The sequence below is a fragment of the Pipra filicauda genome, unplaced genomic scaffold, assembly GCF_003945595.2.
Source record: "Pipra filicauda isolate LSUMZ 115617 unplaced genomic scaffold, ASM394559v2 scaffold319_size1146426_pilon, whole genome shotgun sequence".
NCBI classification, from domain to species: Eukaryota; Metazoa; Chordata; class Aves; order Passeriformes; family Pipridae; genus Pipra; species Pipra filicauda.
Window position 1 is genome coordinate 191,016 of NW_024104442.1, and position 24,992 is coordinate 216,007.

Consider the following 24,992-nt stretch of genomic DNA (forward strand, 5'->3'; position numbering starts at 1 on the left):
ATGGGCTCCACCTCACGGCTTAAAGGGGCAACAGAAATGTGGGGCCCTTATCAAGGCTTAAAGGGGCCTCCTCGCGTAAGGGGGTAACAACAAAGTGGGGTCCCCAGGCCCCCGGGGCACCGACCCCCGGCCCGAAACGGGGTCCAGCCCCACCCCGGGGTCTTCTGCATCCAGGTGAAGTGAAGACAACAGTCATGACTCGGCTCAGCTGCTGGTTTGTTTTAATCCAGTACAAAACGGCTGGGCAGGGGGGGCACCCCCAGCCCTTATTTACACAATAAATACAGGGAGGGAGGTGTGGGGGGTACCAGGCAGGAGATCCTGCCTGCCCTGCCCATCCCCTGCCTGCCATTCCCCCCTGTGGGGCTTAGGGCTCAGGTGTACTCGCAGAGATGGCCGCAGCCAGCAGGGCAGTGGGAGCTGGTCTCCAGCCACTTCATGATGTGCTGGAGGTGGCCCCCGTGGCTGCAGCCCTGGCACCACACGAAGAGCCCCTTGACCACGTGGTGACACACGGCACACATGCTGGCACACTGCCGACACCTGCACGAGAGAAATGGAGGAGCATGGGCAGGGAGAGCCCTGGGGGGCACCAAGGGGGAACACGGGCACCCACCCCATCCTCCTGCCCCCGCAGAGCCCCTGGAACCCCCTTGCTGAGCTGTCCCCAGCTCTGTGCCCGCTTTGTGCCCTCACCTGTCGCAGATCCAGCCCCTGTTGCTCATGGGCCGCTTGCAGTTGCTGCAGTTGACGTGGAGGGTGGTGGAAGCCTGGTTGAGGCAGTTGATGGCACGGCAGGTGCTCAGTTTGATCACCTCGTTGGAGATGTTCCAGAGCTGGAAGCGCTGCAGCAGGTCGATGTAGGACGTGTACCAGTGTTCCTGGGAGGGCCACAGATGGCAGAGCCTCAACATCCACCCTGAAACCCCCTTGGGATCTCCCTGCCCTGCCTCTCAAAGGCAAGATCCATGCTTGGGTCACAGCCCCCTGCAGCGCTCCCAGCTTGGGGCAGAGGAGCTGGTTGAAAAGGTCGAAAAGGTCCTGGGGGTCAACAGTGGCTCAATATGAGCCCAGGTGTGCCCAGGTGGGCAAGGTGAGTCAATGATGCCTGGGCTATCCCAGCCATGGTGTGGGCACAGGCCCAGGGCAGTGACCATCCCTGTGCTGGCACTGCTGGGTCACCTCCAGCCCTGGGGGCAGTTCTGGAACCCTCAGACAAGGGACACTGAGGGGCTGGAGCATGTCCAGGGAAGGGAACAGAGCTGGGGAAGGGGCTGGAGCAGCAGGAGCAGCTGAGGGAGCTGGGGGGGCTCAGCCTGGAGAAAAGGAGGCTCAGGGGGGACCTTCTGGCTCTGCAATTCCCTGACAGGAGGGGGGAGCTGGGAAGCAGGGGGGTTCAGGCTCTGCTCCCAGGGGACAAGGGACAGGACAAGAGGAAACGGCCTCAAGTTGTGCCAGGGAAGATTTAGGCTGGATATTGGGAAAATGTCTTTCCTGAAAGGGTGGTCAGGCATTGGCACAGCCGCCCAGGGCAGTGGTGGAGTCACCATCCTTGGAGGAATTTAAAAGCCGTGTGGATGTGGCACCTGGGGACATGGGTTAGTGGTGGCCTGGGCAGTGCTGAGGAAACGACTGGACTTGATGATTTTAGAGGGTTTTTCCAACCTAAAGGATTCCATGAGTCTAAGATCCCTGTGGTGGGAGAACAGCTCTGCAACACTGGGGAATAGCATCCTTCCCCAAATCAACAGGCCACAGCCACTCCCCCACCCTGGCCTTGCAGACACCACAAGTCCCTGGTACCAGCAGGTACCAGCAGGTACCAGGGGTCCTGGAGCTGCCCACCCCAGTTAGAGCAGACCTGGCAGGGGCTGGAGGAGAAGGGAGGTTCCCAGAGCACAGGAGGGATCTCACAGCATTGGGATACACCGCCTGCGGACCCCACCAAGGTGTCCCCTGCCCCCCAGGGGGTCCCACCTGTGTCTGCTCGTCGATCTCCTTGCGGATGCGCTCCCCCAGCACGATGAGCACGGACACGGCCGTCTGCACGTCCCCCTGCTCGGCGTAGAACAGCAGCGTGTCCCGCACGATGGGGCTGAAGAAGTCGGAGGGCAGGCGGTTCTCGTAGAGCGAGTGGGAGATGGAGATCAGGGAGAAGGACTCCACGGGTGTCAGTGACACTGTCTCGGCCTCGTTGCCGCTGACGTGGGGGGAGTCAGCCTTGTCCTGCAGGTGGTCCAAGGCTGAGGGGTTGTCCACGATTTCGTGGCGCAGGGGGAAGGCTTCCTGGGGAAGGCTGTATTCCTGCTCTTCAGCTGCGAGGAGATAGCAGGAATGAGCAGGGAAGAAATCCAGCTGCCCATCTGGGACAGGCAGCACCCCCCAGCACCAGCCATGCGCTCACCATGTGGGTTCTCGTGGTCCATCATGTACAGGTCATCCTCATCTGCCTCCACATCTCCCAGCAGGTAATCCGCAGGGACATCGCTGCCCTCCGTCTCCTCGTTGTCTGCGTGCCCGGGGAGAGAGAAATCAGCTCATCCCATGGTTGGATCCACCTCCCCGTGTCCTCCAGCGTGCCAGGCTGTGCCCGAGTCAGACAGCCCAGCTCCCCAGCACATCACATTCCTGGCACCCACAGCCACCACTGTCACTGTCACCCCAGATCACGGGGGTAAACTGTCCCTCTGCAGCTCCCTGGGGCTTGGTGTCCTTCGCCTGGGGCTGCAGCAGGTCCAGCCACCCCAATTTGCAGGATAAGTGCACCAGTTCATCCCACATCCACAGCTAAGGAGGGAAGAGCTGTAGGAGTGGGACTGTTCCCCCAGGAATGTTACCCTCGTTGTTGATCAGGGTGGAGGAGGAGTCCATGAGGATGTTTTCTGTGCGGCTTTCTCCTTTGCTGCGGTCCAGTCTGGACTCGCTGCCCAGCCCAGAGGGGATGTCCTTCAGGTTAAAGCTGGGGGAAAAAAGCCATATTTAATAGGTCATGGAGGTTTAAAGCTTCCATTCCATCCAACAAATGGCCTGGATAGAGGTGTCCAGTTGCAGTTGGAATGGTGAAACATGAGAGAAGGTGATTTCCCTGAGAGCAGAAGTCACTTGTCCTCACTGTGTGACTTAAAGACGTTGCAATTGTGGTCACAGCCCTCCCTCCAAGCCTGGTGTCACTGCACACGCACTGCAAAGGTCCTTCTGAAGAATTTCAGTGCTGAGCAGACCCTCTGCTCTACCTCCTTCCCCTCAGAGGCAGGTGAACAGGAGCTCCCTCGTTCCAGGGTGCTTGGCTGTTTGTTATTCACCATCATGCTCAGCTTTCACCGATGGAAAAGGGAAGGGATGGGGCTGGAGCAGAGCCCAGCAGTGTTTCAGTCAGTGGCAGAGCAACCCAGCTGGAGGCAGAGCTTGGTCAAGGACAGTGCTTGTTTCTTTTGATGTTATTTGAGGATCTGTCACTCACTGTGGGAACCTGGCCCTGAGAGGTCTGACAGCTAATTTGGAGTCCTCACCCCTCACGTTTATGTCATTGAGAAGAGGAAAAACAAGTTTTCCTGCTTCATCAGCCCACAATGGGGCTCTCACAGAGCTGGGCTGTGCTCTCCCTTGGAAAGGCAGAAGAAAACCTCTGCACACCCCCAGCCCCAGCTCCAGCCATGAGACACCTTCTCCACCCCCAGCCCTTGGTCACCATCCCTGTGCTGGCACTGCTGGGGCACCTCCAGTGCTGGGGCTGTTCTGGGCCTCTCTCAACAAGAGGGGCTGGAGCACGTCCAGGGAGGGGAACGGAGCTGGAGAAGGGTCTGGAGCACCAGGAGTGGCTGACGGAGCTGGGGGGGCTCAGCCTGGAGAAAAGGAGGCTCAGGGGGGACCTTCTGGCTCTGCAATTCCCTGACAGGAGGGGGGAGCCAGGATGGGGGTCAGGCTCTACGCCCAGGGAACAAGGGACAGGAGAGAAAACGGCCTCAAGTTGTGCCAGAGGAGGTTTAGATTGGATATTGGAGAAATTCCTTCATGGAAAGGGTGGTCAGGCACTGGCACAGCTGCCCAGAGAGGTGGTGGAGTCACCATCCCTGGAAGTGTTCAAAAAACGTGTAGATGTAGTGCTTAGGGGACACAGATTATTGGTGGTCTTGGGTTGACAGTTGGACTCGATGATCTTAGAGAAACTCGAATGACTCATGAATTCAGTAACTGCAGAGCTGGTTCTAGTCCCACACCCCACCACAGCTCCAAACTCCGGCTCCAGGAGGGAAGGGAGCAGCACAAGAGGCTGCATGGCTCAAGGCCAGGCTGGGCACTCACTTCTCACACCCACATGGGAAATGGCTGAGTCCAAAGGATCCCAGTCTGGCCTGAGGCTAGGGAGAGCTGTCCCTGCTCCCACTCTGTGACTGGGACAGGTCAGATGTCAAGAAGAAATTCTTCCCTGTGAGGTTGGTCAGGCCCCAATACAGGCTGCCCAGAGAAGCTGTGGCTGCCCCATCCCTGGAAGTGTTCAAGGCCAGGTTGGGTGGGGCTTGGAGCAACCTGGGCTAGTGGAAGGTGTCCCTGTCCGTGGCAGGGGGGCGGAATGAGATGAGCTTTAAGGTCCCTTCCAACCGAAGCCACTGTGATTCAATGATATGATTCCAGGACTCCATCCCAAAGGAGCCACATCCACTCTCCCACTCATGGAGCTGCCCCAGCCATGACATCCTTCAGAGCAGCTCCAACCCCCCGTACCTGTTCATGAGCGGGAGGGCAGCGCTGCCTTTGCCCATGCTGTGGTTGAGGTTGGCGGACGACACGGTGCCGAGGCTGGAATAGATAATCCGCAGCATCGTCCACGTTTGAGCCACCTGCGTGGGAGACAGCCAGTGCCAGACCTTGCCAGGCTGCAAACCAGGCCCCGTCCTGCCCTCCCCATCCCACACCTCACCTGGTTGCGGTCCAGGCCCTTGGCCACCTTGGCGTTGTGGTCGCAGAGCTCGGCCAGGGGCCGGCCGGCCAGCGCGTACTGCTTGGCCGTGTGCACGAACCAGTCCATGCTGCCGCTCTCCACGTCCGTCTCGAACACGCTGAGGGCGCTGGAGGACGAGATGTACTCGAACTGCTCCGTGGGGTCCAGCTTGCGCTTGAAGAAGATGGGGTGGCGCCGGTCCCCGATGTAGGGCTTGCGGTTGGAGTCGGAGGAGATGAGGCTCTCCTTGGCGGCGAAGGCCAGGTCTCCGTACAGGCTGTAGCACAGCCCCTCGGGGTTGGCCCGGTCGATGGGCTGGCTGGCGTCCTTGAAGATGTGCTGGTAAAGGGTGCTGTCCTTGGAGCCCGACAGCAGGAAATAGGGGTCGTGGAGGTGCCGCCACACGATGCCCGTGGTGACGTCCTTGTGCTCCTCGAACATGGCGGAGGGGATGAAGGGGCGGCGCACGTCCCACACGTAGATGTTGTGGTCCACCATCATGGAGCAGGTGGCGATGTGGTGCTTGCACTCGGGGCGCCACTTCACCCGCGCCACCGAGGCGATGGTCTGCACGCAGTAAATCTCCTTCGCCCGCGTCGTGTTCATGTCCCACACCTTCACCATCTTGTCCCGGCCACCTGTGGCCAGCCAGCCCCTGGGAGAAGGATGGAGGAAGATGGGGAGACGGCAGCGTGCATCTGTGCCCCTTCCCCTCTCCCACCCTGGCACAGAAACACTCACAGCACAGACTGACCACGTCCAGGCCACGGGGAGGCAGCTGGCCTGCAACTGCATCCTCCCAGGTGCTCCACTGACACCTCCTCTCTCCAACAACCAGGTCAGGCAACACCCTTCTTCCTGCCCCCACTTAGGGCCCTGCACCTTTAGAGCCACACTCCCAGTCCGACCAGTTCCCTCTACCTCTGGTTTCCTCTCGCCAGGCACAGCAGAGAGGAAAAAGGCCACTTTGAACATATTTCAGTGTCTCCCTAAGCTTGTGAGGAGTTGCAGCACTGCCTGGCAGGGAGCGAGGAGGGACCTGCACACCACAGCACCTGCTTCCAGACCCTTCCCAATCATCCCCCGGGAAAGGCAGGAGGAGGCAAACATGACCAAGCACAGCTGAATCATGTCACAGAACACACACCCTCAGCGTACCCTGGCTCCCCTGCTTGCTATTATCTGATCATTAGCAATCCAGTGCCTCAAAATCCCCGAATTTGTCAAAGAAATCCCCCAAAACACCCCAACACGGCCTCAAACCCTCAAAGCAACAATTGCTCCCACCTTCCAGCAATATCCCAGCCTCTGACACAGTGACCAAGATACCAGAGATGCTGATCTCTCCCCTGAAAGTTGCCAGCCCTGTTTTTAGGGCCTCCTTCATCCCTGCGAGACCAGGTGGCTGCCAGGGCCCAGCCCACCCCCACCTGTCCTCCAGGTGCCAGTCGCAGCAGAAGACGGGCCCGTTGTGGGCCGTGAACATCCTCTCGTAGCGGTCGGGCCGCCGGATGTCCCACAGCTGCACGTTCCCGTTCTCGAAGGTGGCGGCGAAGGTGAAATAGTCCCGGATGCTGAACTGCACATCACGCACGCTCTCCGACTGGCCTGAGGGACAGAAGGCGAGATCCGGTGGGACAGAGCTCCAGCAGAGCTAAAAACCCCACTGGAGGAGCCCTGGGGGTCCCCGGTTCAGAGGGAAGGGGAGGCAGGGAGTGATGTGACCACCTTCCATCTTCATCTCCATCCCACTGCTGAGAGGGACCGAAAAGCACCAAAACGCCTCTCGGCTCCCTCCCTCCCTGCTTTGGGCATCACACCCTGACCCTGAGCAAACCTTCCTCCTGGGCACGGGGAAAGGGCAAAGCCCTCAATCTCTGCCTCTCCCAGGGAAAGAGGACAAGCAAAGGAAGGGCAAAGCCCTCAATCCCTGCCTCCCCCAGGGAGCAGGGGAACCGGCAGCCGTGTCTGTACCAGAGAAGGTGCTGACAGAGTCCTTCTTGCGCAGGTCGAAGCACTTCATGTACCCGTCCTGGGAGCCGCTGAGCAGCATGTACACCTCGGTGGGGTGGAAGCACACCTTGTTCACCGTGCGCTTGTGCTCCGTGAACAGTTGGTCCTGCTTGTTGCGGGACGGCTTGCCGAGGTTCCAGGTGACCACCACGCCGTTGGTGGCGGCCGTGGCCAGCAGGTTCTCATCCATCTGGTGCCACACCACGTCGGCGCAGCTGAAGTTCAGGGAGGGTTTGCGGCCCACGCGCAGGTTCAGCTTCTCCACGAACTGCTCCTCCTCGATGGAGTAGATCTTGAAGATGTTGCGTCCGGCCACCACGACCTGTGCGGCGTCGCGGCACACGCTGATGGCATTGGCGGGGGCGTCCAGGTGGCAGAACATGGTGCGGCCGCTCAGGGTGTTGCCCCCCAGGGCCGTGGTGACCCTGGCCATCTTCTCCATGGCTGTTCTCGGGGCACCGTCCCCTCTCCAGGAGCAGGCTCGCAGGTTCGCGTCCCCACAGGCTGCCTGCTCCCCCTCAGCCAGAGCTGGGCAGGGCCAGGCGGGGCTCCCGCAGCTCCTGCCGGGCCCTGGCGGCTCCACCCGCGGCTTTGTCTGGCTGCATCAACGGGCTGTGGGGGTGAGAGGCACAGAGCTGCCGTGGGGAGGGAGATACAGCCTGGGCTGGGCTCTCCTCTGCTGCCTTCTGTGACTCCCTCTCAGGGAGCTCCTGAAAACCTTTCCTGGGTTCTTTCTTCCCCCTTCAGTTACAGTCTGAGGTGTTTCAGTGGTGAGAGCAGCTGTTGCTGACGGTACAGGTTGACTGCAGCGCTGTGGGTCGAGGTGAGCAGTGTCATCAACACGAGGTGGGGTGAAGCGAGGGACAGGCACCTCCACGGGGCACTGCCCGCACCCCAAACCCTGCAGGAACCAAGGCTTCACCCTCCTTCTCTAGCAGAAGGGGCCCAGCAGCTACTCTGGGGGTGCCCTGGGGCCAGCGAGGTTGCCTGAGGGGGGTCACAGCGTCCCCCAGAGCCAGGCTGAGCTCCTGCCACGGCACTGCCACCTCCAGCCCCACTGCCCTTCCCGCAGATCCCTCATACCCCACATTCCCACCCCCTCGGGGTCTCTCAGACTCCCAGGGTCCCCTCCCACCCCACAGCCCCCTCAGGACCTGCTCCTGCCCCTCAGGACCTGCTCCTGCCCCTCAGGACCTGCTCCTGCCCCTCAGGGCTGCCTCAGAGTCCCCTCCATCCCAAACCCTCCTCAGGGCCCTTCCCCCTCCTCAGAGCCCGTCCCACCAGGTTCCCCTGTCGCTGCCCCCCGGCCCCGGCCCCGGCCCCCTCCGTGCGGGGCCCCAGTCCCCGGTGCCAGTCCCCGGTGCCAGTCCCCGGTGCCAGTACCCGGTGCCAGGTGCCGGTGCCGGTCCCCGCCCGCAGCCCGGGCCGCGCAGGCCCCGCGACCGTCAGGGAATCGCCGCCGGACCACGCCCCCTTCCGCCACGGTGACCCGCCTCCTGCGCCAGACCACGCCCCTTCCGATGGTGGGACACGCCCCCGTTCCCAGGCCACGCCCCACACACAGCCCTGACCCGCCCTCTGCCGCCAGGCCACGCCCCCCTTTTCCGTTCAGACCCGCCCTCTGCAGCGAGGCCGCGCCCCTGTGCACGGCCATGCCCCGCCCCTGCCACAGACCACTCCCCCCTATTTGTCAAAGCCCTCCAGGCCCCGCCCACTCCCCGCCTCACCTTAGAGTAGGCCCCGCCCTCCTGTCAGGCCCCGCCCCCGTGGTTAAGCCTCGCCCCCGCGTGAGGCCCCGCCCCCGGCCCGGAGGGGAGCGCTGGGGTGCGGAGGGTGCGGGGGGTACGGGGAGGTTTGGGGCGGGGGTGCAGGGAGAGGCGGGGTCTGGTGGGAGTGGCTGTACCAGGGGGATGTAGGGTGCAGTAGGGGGTGGGCGTGCAGGGGAAAATGGGTGTCAGGGGGATGTCAGGGCATGGGGGTGCAGGGGAAAATGGGGGTTAAGGGGATATAAGGTGCATTGGGGGTCAGGATACAGGGTGGGAAATGGTGGTGCTGGGCAGATATGGGGTGCATTAGAGCTGTATGGATGCACTGGAAGGATATAGGGGAGCTCAGGGGAGTGGGGATGCACTGGGGTTATGGGAGTGCACTGCCATGGGGGGTGTGTGGGGGGTCATATGGCGTGCATTAGGCGTGGGGGTCAGGGGGATAACGGGGTGCATTGAGGGTCAGGGTGCAGGGTGGGAAATGGGGGTGAGTGGGATATGGGGTGCATTGGGGGTGGGAGTGTCGGGGAGATGGGTCAGGGGGACTGGTGGTACCAGAAGGATGTAGGGTGCATTAGGGATGGGGGTGCAGGGGAAAATGGGAGTCGGGGGGCTATGGGGTGCATTGTGGGTGTAGGGATGCAGTGGAGGGATCTAGGCGTGCAGAAGGGAGGGGGGATGCAGGAGGGCTATGGAAGCACACTGTCGTGGGGGGGTTGCAAAGGACAGTATGGGGACACGCTAGCCCGGGGCTTGGGGCCGTGCTGGGGCTACCTGTGTAAGGTGGGATTGTAGAGATGACACCCCCCAGCTGCTGCTGTCCCCTGCAGGGGTGGGGGGACCCTCTGTGTGCCACCTGTCCTCAGCCTCTGGCACCTGTGTCCTGGCACCCGTGTGGCACCCACAGGTACCAGTGGGTTTGGGGGCAGCCCCCCCACCCCCGTGCCGGGGTGCTCCATGCCCCAGCAGCACCACCCTGTCCCACAGCCCCCGTGGCCCCAAACCCCCTTCCGAGGCCACGAGGCTCCTTGCGCCATTTTGGGACCCAAAAGGGGCGTTTAGGACAAAGGAGGGAGCGGAGGCGGCGGTTGGTGCAGCAGTTCCTTCCCGGCCGGTACAAAGGCAAAACAAACCGAAAGCGTGTCCGTGTCCGTGTCCCTGCCCGTGCCCGTGTCCGTGTCCATATCCATGCCCACACTCCTCCCGGCGCTGCTGTGGCAGCGGGCGATGCCCCGGGATGGCCACCGAGCCCCCTCGTGCGCTGGGTCCCCGCGGGCACCCAGCCCTGTCCCGGCTCGGTCCCGGCTCGGCTCAGCCCGGGGTCCCACCCGTGCCACGGGCGGCGGGGCGATGGCTTTTCAGCTGGAGGAGCAGTGGCGGTGGTAGTGTGTCCTGGGTGCCACCTCCTGCCTTTTCTCCGTGCTGGCGGTTCCCGTGGTGGCTCAGCCCTGTCCCTGGTCCCCGGTCCCCCGGGATGTCCCATCCCAGACGGATGGGCCGCTTCTCCTCCATCCCCCAGGACGAGGGAGGTGCTGGCCAGGAGAGCCTGGCTCCCTGGGCAGGGTCCGGCCGCGTGAGGGGCTAAGTGGGGGCTGTCACTTGTCACCGTGCCCCCGGGTACCCCGAAACCTGCCGTAGCACGAGACTGAAGCAAGCGAGCATGCGAGGGCGGCGAGTGGGCGGAGAGGAACATCCTATTCACCAGGAGAAAGCGCCCCGAAGGCAGGGCTGGGGGCTGGGGGGGACACACAGCACGGGTGGGTGGGCTCGGTGACCCGCTCCGGGGGTGCGAGGGGACCCATTCAGCCTCCGCCACCACCCACGGGTGCCAAAAATAAGCATCCTCCTCTCGCCCGTCCCTGGGAGCATCCTTTGGTCCTCAGGAGCATCCTTGGTGTCAGGGCCGTGTGCCCGCTCGGCACCGGGGCGAGGGGAGCAGGATGCGGCCGGGGGGGGTCACACAGCGTCGCCTTCCCACTTTAGGTTTCCATGATGTCTGTCCGTCTGTCCGGAAGGGCTTGGCAGGACACTGGGAGGAGAACGGGCGATGGCGGCAGTGTGGGGGGAATTTACATCGTACCCGGGGGGGCTCCGCCGTCCCCATCTCCCCCCGGAGCCCCCCGTCCCTCGGGGGAGTCGATGTGGGGCTTGTCCGGGGTCAGCTGGAAGCGAGGGCATCTCTCATGTCCCCCGGCGGCCGGGAGGAGATGGGGTGGGCGATGGTGGCCGGGGTGGGCGCGGGAGCGGGCGGCTGGACCCGGCGCTACTCGATCACCATGCAGCACGGGAGGTGCTGCGAGAAGTATTTGAAGAGCTCCGGGGTGGCCCCGGGACAGTTGGTGAGTTCCAGCTCCTCCAGCTCCTGCAGCTGCACCAGCCCCGACAGCCCCGTGGTGGTCAGCAAGGGACAGCCTGGAGGAAACAGGGTACACTGTCACCCCAAAACATCGACACCCCCAAAAATAACATCCCCAAAGGCACCAGCATCCCAGAACACCAAGATCTGTACAAATAGCACTCTAAAGGATCAGCTCCCCAAAACCCCAGCATCACAAACATACCTGTACAAAATGAAAAGCACCTCAAAGCCCAGCATTCCAAAACACAGAACCCTCAAAAAACAGAACACAAACCCCCAGAAAACTAAAAAAAAAAAAAGGTACGCCCCCTCCAAGAAAAACCACCAAAAATCACCCAAAGTACCAGAACTCAAAGAATGCACCCCAAAAATCAGTAACTTAAACATCAGTTCCCCAAAAAGCAGCACCCTGAAACACCAACAACCCCAAAACTAGCACCTAAAAAACCAGAACCCCAAAATATCGCCCCAGACACCCAAAAAAAAGAGCAGCCAAAAAACCAGCACCTCAAGAGAAGCACCCCAAAACACCTGAAAGCACCAGTATCCAAAAAAGCCCCCCCAAAGACCAGTATCCCAAAAAACAGCACCCCAAAGAAACAGTGCCCTCAAAAACAACACCTCAAAAACCAACGCCCGAAAAAACTCGAACCCCAAAAACCAGCACCGAAAAAATCCCCACCCTAAAAAACACAGCACCCCAAAAGCCCAACCATGGACCCCTCCCCATGGAGCTGGGCTGGGTGTGGGTGCCTGCTGTCTCAGAGGGGGTGCTGGCTGTCCCCAGGCTGTCCCCTCACTGTCCCCCGGACTGTCCCTGTCCCCATGCTCAGTGTCTCCACAGCCCCACGGGGTCCTGTTCCCCTGGTCCCTGGGTTGGGGGCGTGTCTCACCAGCCAGCGAGAGGAGACGCAGGCTGCTCATGCCCAGGAGATGCTTCAGGCCAAAATCCTGCACCTGGAAAAGAAAAGGGAATGGGAATGGGGCGGACAATGGGGGGACCAGCAGCACTGGGGCTCAGCATCACTGGGTCAGTGAGCCTGGGCAGGGTGCAGGATTCTGGGGCAGGGTGCTGGGTCTGGGTACTGGGGTAGGGTACTGGGTGGGGGTACAGGGTGCAGGGAGTGGGGACTGGGAGCTGGGTGCTGGGGCAGGGAGCCTGAGCAGGATGCAGGATGCCGTAGCAGGATGCTGGAGCAGGATGCTGGGGCCAGGGGCAGGGTACCGGGTCTGGGGCCAGGTGCTACGTGGCAGGACAAGGTACACGGAGCTGGGACAGGGAGCCTGGTGCTGGAGCAGGATGCTGGGGCAGGATACTGGGTCTGGGCAATACTGGTGCTGGGGCAGGGTGCTGGGTCTGGGTGCCAGGGCTGAGTCCTGCTGAGTTCACAGGAGTACCTGCTTCCTAGCACCAAGCCTTGGGGTCTCCAGGCAACCTGTGGAGCCCACCCTGAGCTCATAGCCCATCCCCAGGGAAGTGCCACCCTGCCCTCCCCGCTGTGCCAAGCCAGGATGGGCACAGCCGTGCTCCCCCACCTACCTGGCAGCACCAGCGCAGGTAGAGGCTCCGCAGGGACGACATGGTGGACAGGTAGCTGAGGCCGGTGTCGGTGATCCGCACGCACCTACCGGGGACAGGGGCATCAGGGCTGGTCGGGAGTGGGGCACCCAAGGGTGTCCCCAAACCATGGCCCCCATGCTGCACCTTCTGCTTCCAGCGCAGCTCAGCACAGCATGGCTCGGCATGGCATGGTTTGTCATGGTGTGACATGGCACAGCATGGCTCAGCATGACGTGGCACAGCACGGCATGGCACAGCGTGATGGGGCAGAGCTTGGCAAGGCATGACATGGCTTGACATGGCATGGAATGGCATGGCATGTCTCATCATGGCTCAGCATGACATGGCATGGCTTGGCATGGCACGGCACAGCTCAAAGCAGTTCCGCACATCCCTGTACCTGTCGAGCACCAGCTCCTCCAGCTTGTGCAGGTCGCAGGCGATGTACTCCAGGGCCATGTCGGTGATACGAGGGCACCAGGAGAGGTCGAGGCTGCGCAGCTTCCGCAGGTTCTCGGCCACCAGCTCCACCCCGTCATCCGTCACCTTGGAGCAGCCCGAGAGGCTGAGGACGCTCAGGTTGGGCAGGCTGTGCACCATGTTGACCACACCATGGTTGGTGATCTCCCAGCAGGAGTTGAGGCGCAGGGTGTGGGTGGTGTAGCCCTGCTTGGCGGTGAAGTAGGCGAGCGCCGTGTCCGTCACGTGGTAGGCCTGCAGGTTGAGCTCGGTGAGGTTGGGCAGGAGCTGCGAGATGGCGGCGATGGCGTCGTCGGCCACGTTGATGCAGTCGCTGACACTCAGGGCCGTGATCCGGGCGTTTAGGCTGGACCACAGCCCCGCCTCCGTGAAGTCGTTGCAGCCCGACAGCTCCAGCCGCACCACGCCCTGCATCTGCTCCAGCATCACCTGCCGAGGGCCGGGGGGTCAAGGCGCGGTGGGCACCACCCCGTGCTGTGCGCAGCCCTGCCCGCCCCGCATCCCTCTGAGCCCCCTGTGCCTCTGCTCCCAGTCCTGCCTGGGTGCAGCCTTCTCCCTGGGACCTCTCTGGTGTAGCACACACCAGCATTGGTGGGGAATAGGAGAGGGCAGGCAGGGACTCCCAGACACAGCCCCAGTGCTGTGCCAGGTGCTGTTGGCAGAGTCAGGATTGATGCCCTCTCCCAGCACAGGAACTGCTCAGGTAAGATGTGCCCAAGGAGCAGTTGGTGCTGTGTTTGGCCATGGTGCAAGGCAGGGACCTCAGTGGGGACCTTGCCAGGTCCTGTGCAGGACCATGAGTTACCCCATCTCCCTCTGACCCTCAGCCCCTTGCTCGGGTGACCCCCCCCTTGTTGGAGAACAGCCAGTCAAGTGGGAATGTCCCCATCCACTGAGTCCTGATTGTCACCCACTGCCATATCCACTGCCAGCATCCACCTTGCCTGGCTCTGCCTTCCTGGCAGCATCCATGGGCAGTAAGGATGAACCCCTGCCGGCAGCATCCTGACCCTCTGCCTGCACCCATCCCACTGCCCAGACCACAGGCAGGGGCTCCCAATGCTGCCCACACCTGTGGGATGGCCATGCCACCTGTCTGCCCCTTCCCTGTGACCAGAGAAAGCTCTGCCCACGGGTGTGTCCCCAGGCCCACCAGGAATGACCCACCATTGCCACACCTTAGCCACCCCGGTCACCTCACCAGGGTCACCTACCTCCAACCCCGCATCTGTGATGGTCGACCTCTTAAGGCTCATGGACTTGACTCCCTTCTTGGAGAGGGGGTAGTTGTCAATGAACTCACAAATGTCCAGGTCAGAGACGCCCACGAGGCAGAAGCCGTCAAAGCCGCGGACGGCGAAGCCCTGTAGGCTGACAAACTCCTTCTCCCCACCGGGCAGGATGTTGTAGAGCTCTTTGGTGTGCAGGACAGGTGTCAAGCCCACCCAGAACTTGGGCTGGTAAAGCACCCGCCGCCACGCCTTGCACACCTGTGCCAGCACACACTTCTCACACGCTGAAAAGTACCAGAACAAGCGGTTGAGGATCTTCTCGTCCACCGCCAGCTGCCTCTCCGAGGGCGAGCCCGGCAGCCGCTCCGGCGAGGGCTGCTCCGAGCCCTCGCTCGCGTTCAGTCCCACCAAGGAAGCGCCGGGAGGGGAGGACACGCTGGCCAGGGCAGCCAAGGAGAGTGGGGAGGCCAGGCTGGGGATGGGCAGGTCACTGCGGTGGGCTAAGGCCGGGCTGAGGATGGCAGGCACGGAGGAAGGCTGGCACAGGCGGTTTTTCATGGCGGGGGTGCCTTTGGTGATGCTGGCGGAGCCGAGGCCGTTGGGTTGCGTGGGGATCTTCACCAGTCCATTGCGGGGCAAACATGGGGGCTTGGTGTCGCCGTTTCTCGGGCTCGACATCTTCCACAGGTCTCTCTGTAACACAGGGATGTGGGATGAGGGGCTGCCGGTCTGGCAGGGAGGGGGGACGGGGCTGGGGGATGTGGCAGCACAGATGGGTAGGGAGATCCCGGGAGTCCCTGTGCAGGGAGCAGGGTGGCACACGGGATCGGGAAATGCAGGGAGGGTGGGCACAGCCACAGAGGGCCATGGCCGGGGCACAGAGCAGGATCCTCCCAGAGGCTGCACGGCCATGGCATCCCCCATGATGAGGGACAGATGGGGATTTGGCCCTGGACATTCACATCTCCCCATCAATGGGGGCTGGAGCAAGAACCACAGACTGGTTTGGGTTGGAAGGCACCTCAAAGTTCATCTCATTCCAGCTCCCTGCCATGGGCAGGGACACCTTCCACTAGCCCAGGTTGCTCCAAACCCTGTCCAACCTGGCCTTGAACACTTCCAGGAATGGGGCAGCCACAGCTTCTCTGGGCAACCTGTACCAGGGCCTCACCACCCTCACAGCCAACAATTCCTTCCCAATATCCCATCTAATCCTGCCCTCTGGCAGTGGGAAGCCACTGCCCCTTGTCCTGTCCCTCCAGACCCTTGTCCCAAGTCCCTCTCCAGCTCTCCTGGAGCCCCTTTAGGCCCTGGAAGGGGCTCTCAGGTCTCCCTGGAGCCTTCTCTTCTCCAGGTGAACCCCCCCAGCTCTCCCAGCCTGGCTCCAGAGCAGAGGGGCTCCAGCCCTTGGAGCATTTTTGTGGAGGGGAGATGAGGCAGTGGTGGTGGAGCAGAGCTATCTGTGAGCCCATGCCAGGCAGGAGCCTCTCAGCAGCCGGGCAGCACCAGCAAACCAGGCAATAAATATTGCAGTGGCAGCAGGGCCGGTTTTCCACGGCCCCGCCGCACCCGCCATCCATTATTCAACACGTTTCTCTCTATAAATACAGAGGTGAATAATTGATGGGGCTCAGCCCCTTCCCCCTGCCCCAGCTGGTGCCTGGTGTGGGGCCCTGCTGGAGTGCTCCTGTCCTGTTTGCCAGTGCTGTGCCAAACCCTGTGACAGCGCTGGCTCCTGGCAACCCCTGGGGACACGATGAGGAGCTGGAGAACAGGAAAGGGCTTTCAGTGCATGGATCAGGGGACAGGGACATGGCCCTGAAGCCCCGAGGGATGCCTGGCACGTCCATCCATCAGTATCTGATGGAACCTGAGGACCCTCTTCATTGCCAGCTCCCCCCGGACCCGCGATAAAAGCAAGGGAATTATTTTAGCTGCTTTATTTGGGATGAAGACAGCCAGGGCCTGATGAAGGGGCACCAAGGGAGGTGCCTCCTGCCTGGTAACGCTCCTGGTCAAGCTCTGTGGGCTCTGAGGATGCTCCATGCAGCCTAGGGGAGATGGCTATTGAGAGGGCTGCAGCTCAGATCCCCTGCTGCCCCCAGCCCATTGCTTTCACCCTCACAGCATCCCTGGCCTCATCCAGCTCTCCTGGAGCAAGCAAGAAGGGAGAAGCCATGCAAAAAAGAGCTCAGGAGCACAGGCAGCTGCCAGTGGCACAGCTGGCAAACCCCGTGGGATGCACAGCACGTGGCATCTCCTGAGGACACTGTTCCCAGCACAGCCGTGGGACGGGGCTGGTGGGAGCTGCTGAAGCTTCTTCCATGGTGTGGAGGTGCCAACAGACAGCCCAGCTCAGTGGCAGCAGCCCAGAGAGATCCCAGCCTCCAGGGATGAGCCCAGCCCTGTGCAGACAGTCTGGTGCCACTCCCGACTCGGATGCAGCTGCTGCTGCCTCCGCTCCCACTGCCCGACAGCGGAGCTGGGCCTCTGGTGCTTGGACATGTGTTAAATTTGCTTGAAAGCAGGAGGAGAGGAGGGGGAAGAAGGAAGAAACTTAAAACCAGAGGCTGGGCTCTTGGCAGCAATTGTAGAAGCAAACAGAACGTGCACCGGGGTGTCTCACACAGCACAAATCCCAGCAGATAATTACTGGGTGGCACAGAAAGGCTGTTGATCCAGCACAGAGCCCACAGCCAGAGCCATTCAGCATGCTGGTTGTCTCCAGGGAGAGGGCAGGTGGTGACAGAGGGGCAGCCTGGGGCCTCGGGAGCCCAAGGGGACAGTCACAGGAGGAGACAGACGCTGACAAGTTGCCGGACTGAACTGCAGCCAGCAGGAGGTTTTGGAAATGGATACAACCAGCTCAGGCCTGGGCTGGTCCCCGAGGCCACGCTCAGAGGGGGCTCAGTGGATTCAGCAGCTTTCCCAGCCCTGCCTTGGAAAGATGAGCCGGGTCCCCACTGCCCTGGGTGCTGAGGCTGCCTGTCTGGAGCACAGAAATCCTGAACCTTGAATGAGCTGGGAAGTCACTTCAAATAGAAAGATGACCAGAGATTCAGGCCTCTGAGCACAGGCAGCTCCAGACAGTGGTGGCGGGAGGCTGGGCAGGTATTTCTTTCTGGGAAAATGGGCAGGTAAAGATTTGGGTGTTCCTACCATCCCCAGGAATAGGACTGTGCTTGGGCAAAGACCCAGTGTGGAGAAGATGGGCTGAGGGCCCACTCTGGGGAGGGGAGTGGGTCCAATAACCGTTCTCTCCTCCGTCTCTGGCAGCACTGGGATCTGCCCTCCCTTGCTGCAGGAAAGCCCCTGCCTGCAGCCAAGTAGCCCCCCAGACTCCTACACCCCAGGGCTGAGGCCACATTCCTCCAACCTACAAAATGCAACTACCACATCCCATGGAGATTCCAACTGCTGTGTGCTGGGACACCCAGGGCATGCCCCGTCCTGCCCCAGGCCCTCCCAACCCACCGAGACAGGGATGGACAGGGACACACAAATCTCTCTGCCTTGGAAGTGTCAGTACAGATCGTCCCTGATGTTCCAGCAGCTCCATGAGCACCTCCATATGCTTTTTGACCACCTCAAAGCAGGAGGAGAGCAGAGATTTGGCCTTTTCTCCCTGACATCTCACTGTTTGCAGATTGCATGACTGGGCCAACCATCATCGTCAGGATCGTTCAGCACTCGGTACAACCATCCTGTGGAATCTCACGGGAACAGCCCAGATTTGCAACCCCACAGACAAGCCCCCTTTCCTCTCACAGGCTCATGGGGAAGTGTCTTCCAGCAGTGGAGTGGCAGCTCCCAACCCCCAGTGGGAGAAAACCTGACAAAAGCAAAGGTCAAAGTCCTTCAGTTCCCAAATCCACTCCAGGGTGCACATTTCACGGGAGACGTCACTGCCAGAGAAGTCACTTCATTCAGGAGGGTTTTGTCACCCACAACAAGTGATGATGCAGTGCTGGGGGGCGGATTTGACGCAGGAAGGGAGAAGAAAACAGGGCTCTAAGAGCCTGTCATCACAAACATTGCACGGACAATGAGGATGCTGGGATGAACAGGACAGAAGCTGCCAGGAAGACAGAGCTTGTCCAAGCTGTTGGAGAGTTTACCAACAGCTGGCAGTGAGGAGGGATGAGGACCTCGAGATGGGCAGAATGATCAGAATGTTAGTGCTGCCCTGGGTGGTGTTGCCTGGGAGATCCCGGGCTCCTGGATCAGACAGCTGTGGTCAGGCTCGGGGGCGAGCTCTGGGGCAGCTGGGGTCGGAGAGGCCACGAAACCCCCCGGACTGGCCGGCGAGGAGCCGCCGGGAGCCCAGCACGGCGGAGAGGGGCCGGTCCCGGCAGCACCGCGGACAGCGGCCCCGGGCAGCACCGCGGACAGCGGCCGAGCCCGCCGGCCCCGGGCCACCGCACCCCGCAAGGGAGCCCGTAAACGTGCCCCTGAGGGACCCCCCCCGCCAGGTTCCTGTGAGCATCCGCTATCGCCCTGCCAGGGCCCTGCGAGGATCCACCATTGCCGCACCAGGTCCTTGTCAGAGATCCCACTATTGTCCTGCCAGGTCCCTAGTGAGGATCCACCATTGCCCTGTCAGGTACTTGTAAGAGATCCTGCTATGACCCTGCCAGGACCCTGTGAGGATCCGCTATTGCCCTGCCAGGTCCTTGTAACAGATCTTGCTATCACCCTGCCAGGACCCTGTGAGGATCCGCTATCGCCCTGCCAGGTCCTTGTAAGAGAACCTACTATCACCCCACCAGGTCCCTGAGAGGATCTACTATTGCCCTGACAATTCCCTGTGAGGATCCACTGTTGCACCACCTGCTCCTCGTGAGACCCTCCGACCCTGCCAGGTCCCTGCAGCCCCCACTCCTGCCTCCCCGGCCTACCCTTCCCCCCTGTTATTGCCCTGCCAGGATCCAAAGCTGCTGGGAAGTGATTTCTGAGGAGCCCCTGCTCCAGCGGCAGAGCTGCAGGGCAGTGAGGAGCCCTCGCTGCTGGCTGCCTGCACACACACACACACACACACACACACACAGGGACACATAAATGCACACACATGGACACGCACAGGAACCTCGGGAGTCGGTGGATGCCCCTGCACAGGCCGTGGTGCCCACACACACACAAACACGCTAACACACACAAACACACAGAGACAGAGACACACACACACACACACAGGTACAGTCATCCTTGCACACAAACACACACACACACATGCAGACATGCACACAAACACACAGACACAGACTCACACACACAAACACACACACACACAAACACACACAGAGGTACAGCCATCCTTGCACACACACACACACAGACACACACACAGACACACGCACAGACACAAACACACAAACAGACACACACAAACACACACAGAGAACCATCCTTACACACACACACACACAAACACACACACACACAAACACACACAGAGGTACAACCATCCTTACACACACACACACAAACACACACAGAGGTACAACCATCCTTGCACACACACACACACACACACACAGGCACAGCCGGAGCCGCCGCGTGCACGCGCACACAGGGTTGCATCAGCTGAATTCATTAGCCCGTCTATTTTTACTAATGCAGCAAATCAAGTTGCTCTACAGGCGGAGAAAACACACCCGAGACAGAGAGCCGTGGCGGAGCACGAAGCCAAGGGCTTTTGTCCAGCACTCCTGAGGGGATCAGCTTCCCGAGACTCCCCCAGCTCCACGGGATGTCCCTGACCAGAAGCAATGCCAGGCAGCTCTTGCCCGGGGGGCTGAACCTGCCGACCGGAGCACATGGCAGTAATAAAGACATCCCGCTGCAAAGCCGTCCCTGCCCGGCACCGCTCCCTGGTGTGCTGCTGCCTCCTGCTCTGATCCCATCAGGCACAACACTGCCCGTGCCGTGAGGGGGGGGGCAGGACCTCAAATCTCTGAAACCAAGACCCTTGGGAGGGCTTGCATCACCCCAGAAGTGCAGAGGAGCCCCTAGAGCCCCTGGCTGAGCCCCTGGCTCCCCCGGAGATGGAGGAGCAGTGAGTGTGTTTGGATAGGGAGACGCTGTACCTGTGGAGGGGAGGGGGGGTGTGTGCACAGGTGGGTCTGCGCTCCCAGACTCAGCACTCACACAAGTGAGCTGGAAGAGAGGCTCAGAGCACAGCTCCAAACTCAGTGCTACCTCTTCCTTGCTGCACAAGCCAGGAATTCATCGTAGGGAAGGGCCTCACCACTCTACCCGGCCCCAGAGACCTGCTGTTTGTGGGATGGGAGCTGGGAAACTCCCTCCTGAGGTGGCCCTGAGAGCTCCTCGGGAGACCAGAGGGCTGAGAGCAGCTTTCCTGCTCCCTTGTTGGCTTCCAACGATGCCAAAGAGCTCGTCCCACCTTGCAGTGGACAAAGAGGCTCAAGAGGGGCTGGAAAACACCTGGTTTGAGTCCCATTGCTGGCAGCTGCTGCCCTCAGTGCTGGGCGTGCTGGTGAGTTCATCGCTGAGTCTCAGGCAGCTCGTGGCCAAGCAGCAGAGCTGTCACGATAGGGACCCCCCAGCACTGCTCTCTCCCAGGTCGCACAGCCTTCCCAAATGGCAAAACCCCCAGAGAAAGGTCAGGCTCTGCAGGGCCAGCCCCATGCCCAGGGAGCTGGGAAAAGCTGGCTGAGATGCCAGAGATAAGCTCTGCTCAGGTCCCCACCACTTTGTGCTTCACTGAGGGAAGGGCTCTGCTCCAGGAGCACTGAGAGATGCAGCTCCTGTCTCCCCCAGCCCCCAGCACGGGGGAATTGTAGGGAGGAGGCAGAGCTCCAGCCTCCCAGCCCGGCCAAGCAAAACTTCCTCGCAACAGGCAGCGGGGCTCCCTCCGGCCGCAGTATCTGTCTTCTGTGGTGAGACCCAAATCTCTCAAAGACATCAAGTTCCTTCTCCTTATTCCAGGAAGCCCAATGTCCCCTTGGGAAGAACCCCACACCTAAAAGAGCACAGGATGGACAGACCAGGGCAGAGCTGGATCTCTGGGCCCTTCCCCTCCAGCCACCTCCAAAGATCCCAGTGGTCACCACCATGGGAGGATGCTTGTGCCTCAGCCAAGCTTCTCCCTGCTCCCCACTGACCTCATGTGCCAGATCCTGCCCAGCCTGGCCTCCACTCACTGCAAGCCCAGCCAGAGCCCAGCATGTCACAGTCCTTCTCTCTGCCCCTCCTGGGCCCAGGATGAGGTTTACAAAAATTCAAGATCCCACGAGGAGAGAGGAGCCAGGAGAGCACGGCCCAAGGCTTCCCCCAAGCCCCCTGGTCCCCAGGACATGGATGTGCTCCCTGAGTGCTGATGGCACTCAAGCCCCTCCAAACCTCTCCATCCCCCCAGGTGCAGCCATGACCATGCAAACAGCGATGCCCCTTTGCTGCTGGGCTTGGGGGTCCAGCCAGGAGCTGGGACTGGGTTGAGGTGGGGGCCATTGGCACTGGACTGGTAGGACACTGGGGAAGGCAGACAGTGTTCAGCCACGGCACTCCTTGCTGCAGGGGGCTGTGGGTGTTAACTGCCAGCACAGGCTCCAAAAAGCTGTTAGATGACTCGAGAAAGTAAAGGCACTGATCCTGCTCACAGTGCAGCCCCCCAACCTTCTGCTTCCCCCATCCAGGAACTGGGCACAGGTCACATCTCCAGCAGGGAGAAAGTCAGGAGAAATGGCTTCTGCTGAACTGCCCCCTCCCCAAACACTCTTCCCTTCAGCCCCGAGCTCCTCCTCGGAGCCCCCAGCCCTGGAGCCCCCAGCACACATGGCTGGGCCCCGTGGCAGGTGGGCAGAGGTTGGGTGGAGGTGGGATCCTGCCAAAGGAGCTCTGCTCGCCCGCGCACCCCATCCTGCTCCCTCCCACACCATCGGCACCCACTCGGCTCCCAGATCCCCTTTCTCCTCTCTGGGTGCTGCTCCATCCTCACAGACACAGGTGGGGAGCAAGGAGCTGTGGCTTGGGCATGGGGAAACTGAGGCACAGGCAGGACGATGTGGTTTTGCCATGGAGCTGCCAGAGCCTGAGCCAGGCACAGATTAAATCTGCAGAGTAGGAGGACAAGATCCAGCCCCCAAACTCCAAGTGCTCCGTTTTCAGTTGCCCTTCTACCTGGAGCACAGCCACATTCCCACGGGATAGTCAGCATGATCGTGACCCCACCGGAGGGGACAAGGGCACCCTTTCCCCCTCCGGCCTTACCCCAGCCCAAGTAAGGGTCACTCCTTCTCCAGGAGCAGGATTTGGGGAGACAAGAGGGTCCCAGTGCTGGGGATGCTTGTCCTACTGCTTCCCACTGCCATGGAGCCACTGGCATGGGCAGGAGAGCAGGCAAAGGGATCGATGTGGGGGAAGCCAGCTCGGGGAAAAATAGATATCTATCTCATTAAAAATGGATGCTCAAGCGAGTCCTCCCCACTCCAAAGCCACCTCCCTCCCTCTTCCTGGTAGCCAGAGTGAAATCAGCACCCAGCTTCCAGAGGAGGGAAGATGCCAGCACGGCATGGCGCTGCCTCTGTGCCCACTGCTCCCACCCCACTGCTGCTGAGACCCTCTGGGTGCTGCAGGGGGGGTCTGGGACCCCCAGCACTTCGGGCAGAGGGTAATTACGGAGCAGGACCTCTACCAGGAGCATCTCTGCTGCAGGGACTGCCACACTCTGGCCTTCACTGCACAGGCACTGCCACATCCCACCAGTGGCATTGGATGCCCAAAAGGCAGTGCTGCTTCAGCCCAGTGCCCCATGGCACCCCTGGGCCCCCACATGGTCAAGATCTTGGGGGTCTCTGATTGCTGCCAGAACCCTGTGCCTCAGTTTCCCCCATCCATGTCCAGCCCCAGCCATTCCATGGGGTTCAGCCTGCCCACCTGGCCCCCCCACAGACTTCTCCACCCATTCCCATCCTCTGCCCCACCAAAACAAACTCCTCATCCCCATCCTGGACTGCTTGGGGGTCCCTGACCCCACACTGGTCTCTCTGGGACCCCGCTGTGGGGCTAAGCCCTCTGAACCCCATCCCAGCAAGGGTCTTCCCTTCCTCCATCCCCTGAGCTCTGAGATGGGGTGGTTGCCCCTCTGCCTCCATCCCTGGCAGGTGCCACCCTGCACCCAATGAAAGCCACACTGAGGTGTAGGGGTGCTGGGGGGTTTGATTACAGCCCCAGAGATGCCAGTGGTGCCACCAGGGAGGACGAGGGGCATTTTGGAAGTTGGCAGCAGAGGTGGAGGGGGGCAAACATCAACCCCACATCCGGGTGACCCTGTCCCTACGGCGATGTCCCTTTGCACCCCCATCCCAAAACATCCCTGCATCCCGCGGTACCCACCTGACCCCCCCCTCCCCGCCGTTACCCACCCGGTGCTGCCCGGCCATGCCGGGGGGGACACAACACACCACCTTCTCCCTCCCGCACGCCCACACTCCCCAAACCGGGGGGGGGGAGAGGGCAGCACCAGGAGGGGGTCACACCGATCACCATCCTCTGGTGAGCTACCGGGAGGCGGGGGCGGAGGGGGGGCCGCCGGACCGGGAGCCCCGGGGCCGGGCCGGCTCCGCCGCCGTTATATAACGCGGCTCCATGATGCGGGATGCGGCTGGGGGTGGTTGCGATGCCGGTGCCGGGATTGGTGCTGGTACCGGTGGAACAGGCACCGACACCGACACCGGCATCGGCACCAGCGCCGGCACCGGCTTTGTGTTGTCAAGGGTTTTCCCGAGCGGCTCTTACCTCCAGCCCCGTCTCCCGAAGCTCATGCCATGCCTTGTGCCCGTCTTCTCTCGGTTGCAGGAAAAAAACCCACCAGAAAGAAAACCGGGAATAATCCCCCCAAAAATCCCCGTTGGCAAAGGGGCCGGATCCCGCCCGGCCCCCGCCCCAACCCCGCGAAACAACAGGAAAAATAAGCGGGGAGTGGAGGGGGGGAATGGGGCCGGATCCGGATCCGGGGGGATGGAGAAGGGGGGTCCCTCCTGCCAGCCAGCCCAGGGAGCTGGGAGCACACGCACACGCGCGTTTGCACACACGCACACGCGTGTCACCAGCGGAGCCTGTTAAAGAGACACGGTCGCCCGTAGCGATAATGGATCGCGATGGGATCGCACTGGCACCGGGAGAGGCGAGGTGAGGGTGCGGGACACAGGGAATGATGTGGGGGGTGCGGGCAGGGCTGGGCTGGCAGCTGGGTGTGCAGGGAGAGAGGGGTGGTGGGTGGGGGAATGCAGGGGTGGAAGGATGGGGGATGGAGGGAGGGACGGGGGGATGGAAAGATGGAGGGGGGATGGAGGGATGGAGGGGTGGAAGGACGGAGGGAGGGATGGAGAAATGGGGGGAAGAATGGAGAGGTGCAGGGAGGGCTGTGGGGAGAAATGAAGGCAGGGATGGAAGGATGGATGGAAACATGGAGGGAGGGAGGGAAGAATGGAGAGATGGGGATGAAGGAGCTGGAGAGGATGGAGGGATGGAGAAATGGAGGGAAGAGTGGTGAGATGAAGGGATGGAGAGGTGTAAGGATGGAGGAGTGGAGAATGGAGGATGGAGGGATGGAGAAATGGAGAGAAGAATGGTGAGATAGAGGGATGGAGGGAGAAATGGAGGGATGGATGGCTGGATGGAC

General features: G+C 61.4%; 2 protein-coding genes across 3 annotated transcripts; both read right to left on the bottom strand.

Moving 5' to 3' along the window:
• Positions 1–199: 199 nt before the first annotated feature.
• WDR24 (WD repeat domain 24) lies at positions 200–8,434 on the bottom strand. 2 transcript variants are annotated; one of them, XM_027738002.2, is made up of 10 exons: positions 8,336–8,434; positions 6,914–7,763; positions 6,370–6,547; positions 4,919–5,594; positions 4,723–4,838; positions 2,838–2,959; positions 2,405–2,509; positions 1,978–2,315; positions 697–881; positions 375–543 (listed from the first exon to the last, which is right to left on the bottom strand). In XM_027738002.2, exons 2-10 carry the CDS (start codon positions 7,392–7,394, stop codon positions 375–377), a joined length of 2,370 nt encoding a protein of 789 aa, XP_027593803.1. In that variant the 5' UTR covers positions 7,395–7,763; positions 8,336–8,434. The 2 variants fall into 2 exon arrangements, with proteins under 2 accessions (XP_027593802.1, XP_027593803.1); XM_027738001.2 differs by lacking the exon at positions 8,336–8,434 and having other exon boundaries at positions 200–543; positions 6,914–7,990.
• A 1,368-nt stretch (positions 8,435–9,802) lies between these two features.
• On the bottom strand, positions 9,803–24,582 carry FBXL16 (F-box and leucine rich repeat protein 16). The gene is made up of 6 exons (XM_027737988.2): positions 24,107–24,582; positions 14,333–15,043; positions 13,039–13,547; positions 12,618–12,702; positions 11,971–12,034; positions 9,803–11,130 (listed from the first exon to the last, which is right to left on the bottom strand). The coding sequence occupies exons 2-6, from the start codon at positions 15,026–15,028 to the stop codon at positions 10,982–10,984; spliced, it is 1,503 nt and encodes a 500-aa protein (XP_027593789.1). The 5' UTR covers positions 15,029–15,043; positions 24,107–24,582; the 3' UTR covers positions 9,803–10,981.
• Positions 24,583–24,992: the final 410 nt, after the last annotated feature.

Excerpts from the sequence above, each read along its gene's own strand:
- WDR24 (XM_027738001.2), bottom strand. The coding sequence starts at position 7,394 with ATGGAGAAGATGGCCAGGGTCACCACGGCCCTGGGGGGCAACACCCTG. Across the intron at positions 6,548-6,913 it reads CTCTGTCAGCACCTTCTCTG|GCCAGTCGGAGAGCGTGCGT; the intron begins GTACAGACACGG and ends TCTGTCCCTCAG. Across the intron at positions 4,839-4,918 it reads AGGGCCTGGACCGCAACCAG|GTGGCTCAAACGTGGACGAT; the intron begins GTGAGGTGTGGG and ends TCTCCCACGCAG.
- FBXL16 (XM_027737988.2), bottom strand. The coding sequence starts at position 15,028 with ATGTCGAGCCCGAGAAACGGCGACACCAAGCCCCCATGTTTGCCCCGC. Across the intron at positions 12,035-12,617 it reads ACCTGCGCTGGTGCTGCCAG|GTGCAGGATTTTGGCCTGAA; the intron begins GTAGGTGGGGGA and ends TTTCTTTTCCAG. Across the intron at positions 11,131-11,970 it reads GCGTCTCCTCTCGCTGGCTG|GCTGTCCCTTGCTGACCACC; the intron begins GTGAGACACGCC and ends TGTTTCCTCCAG.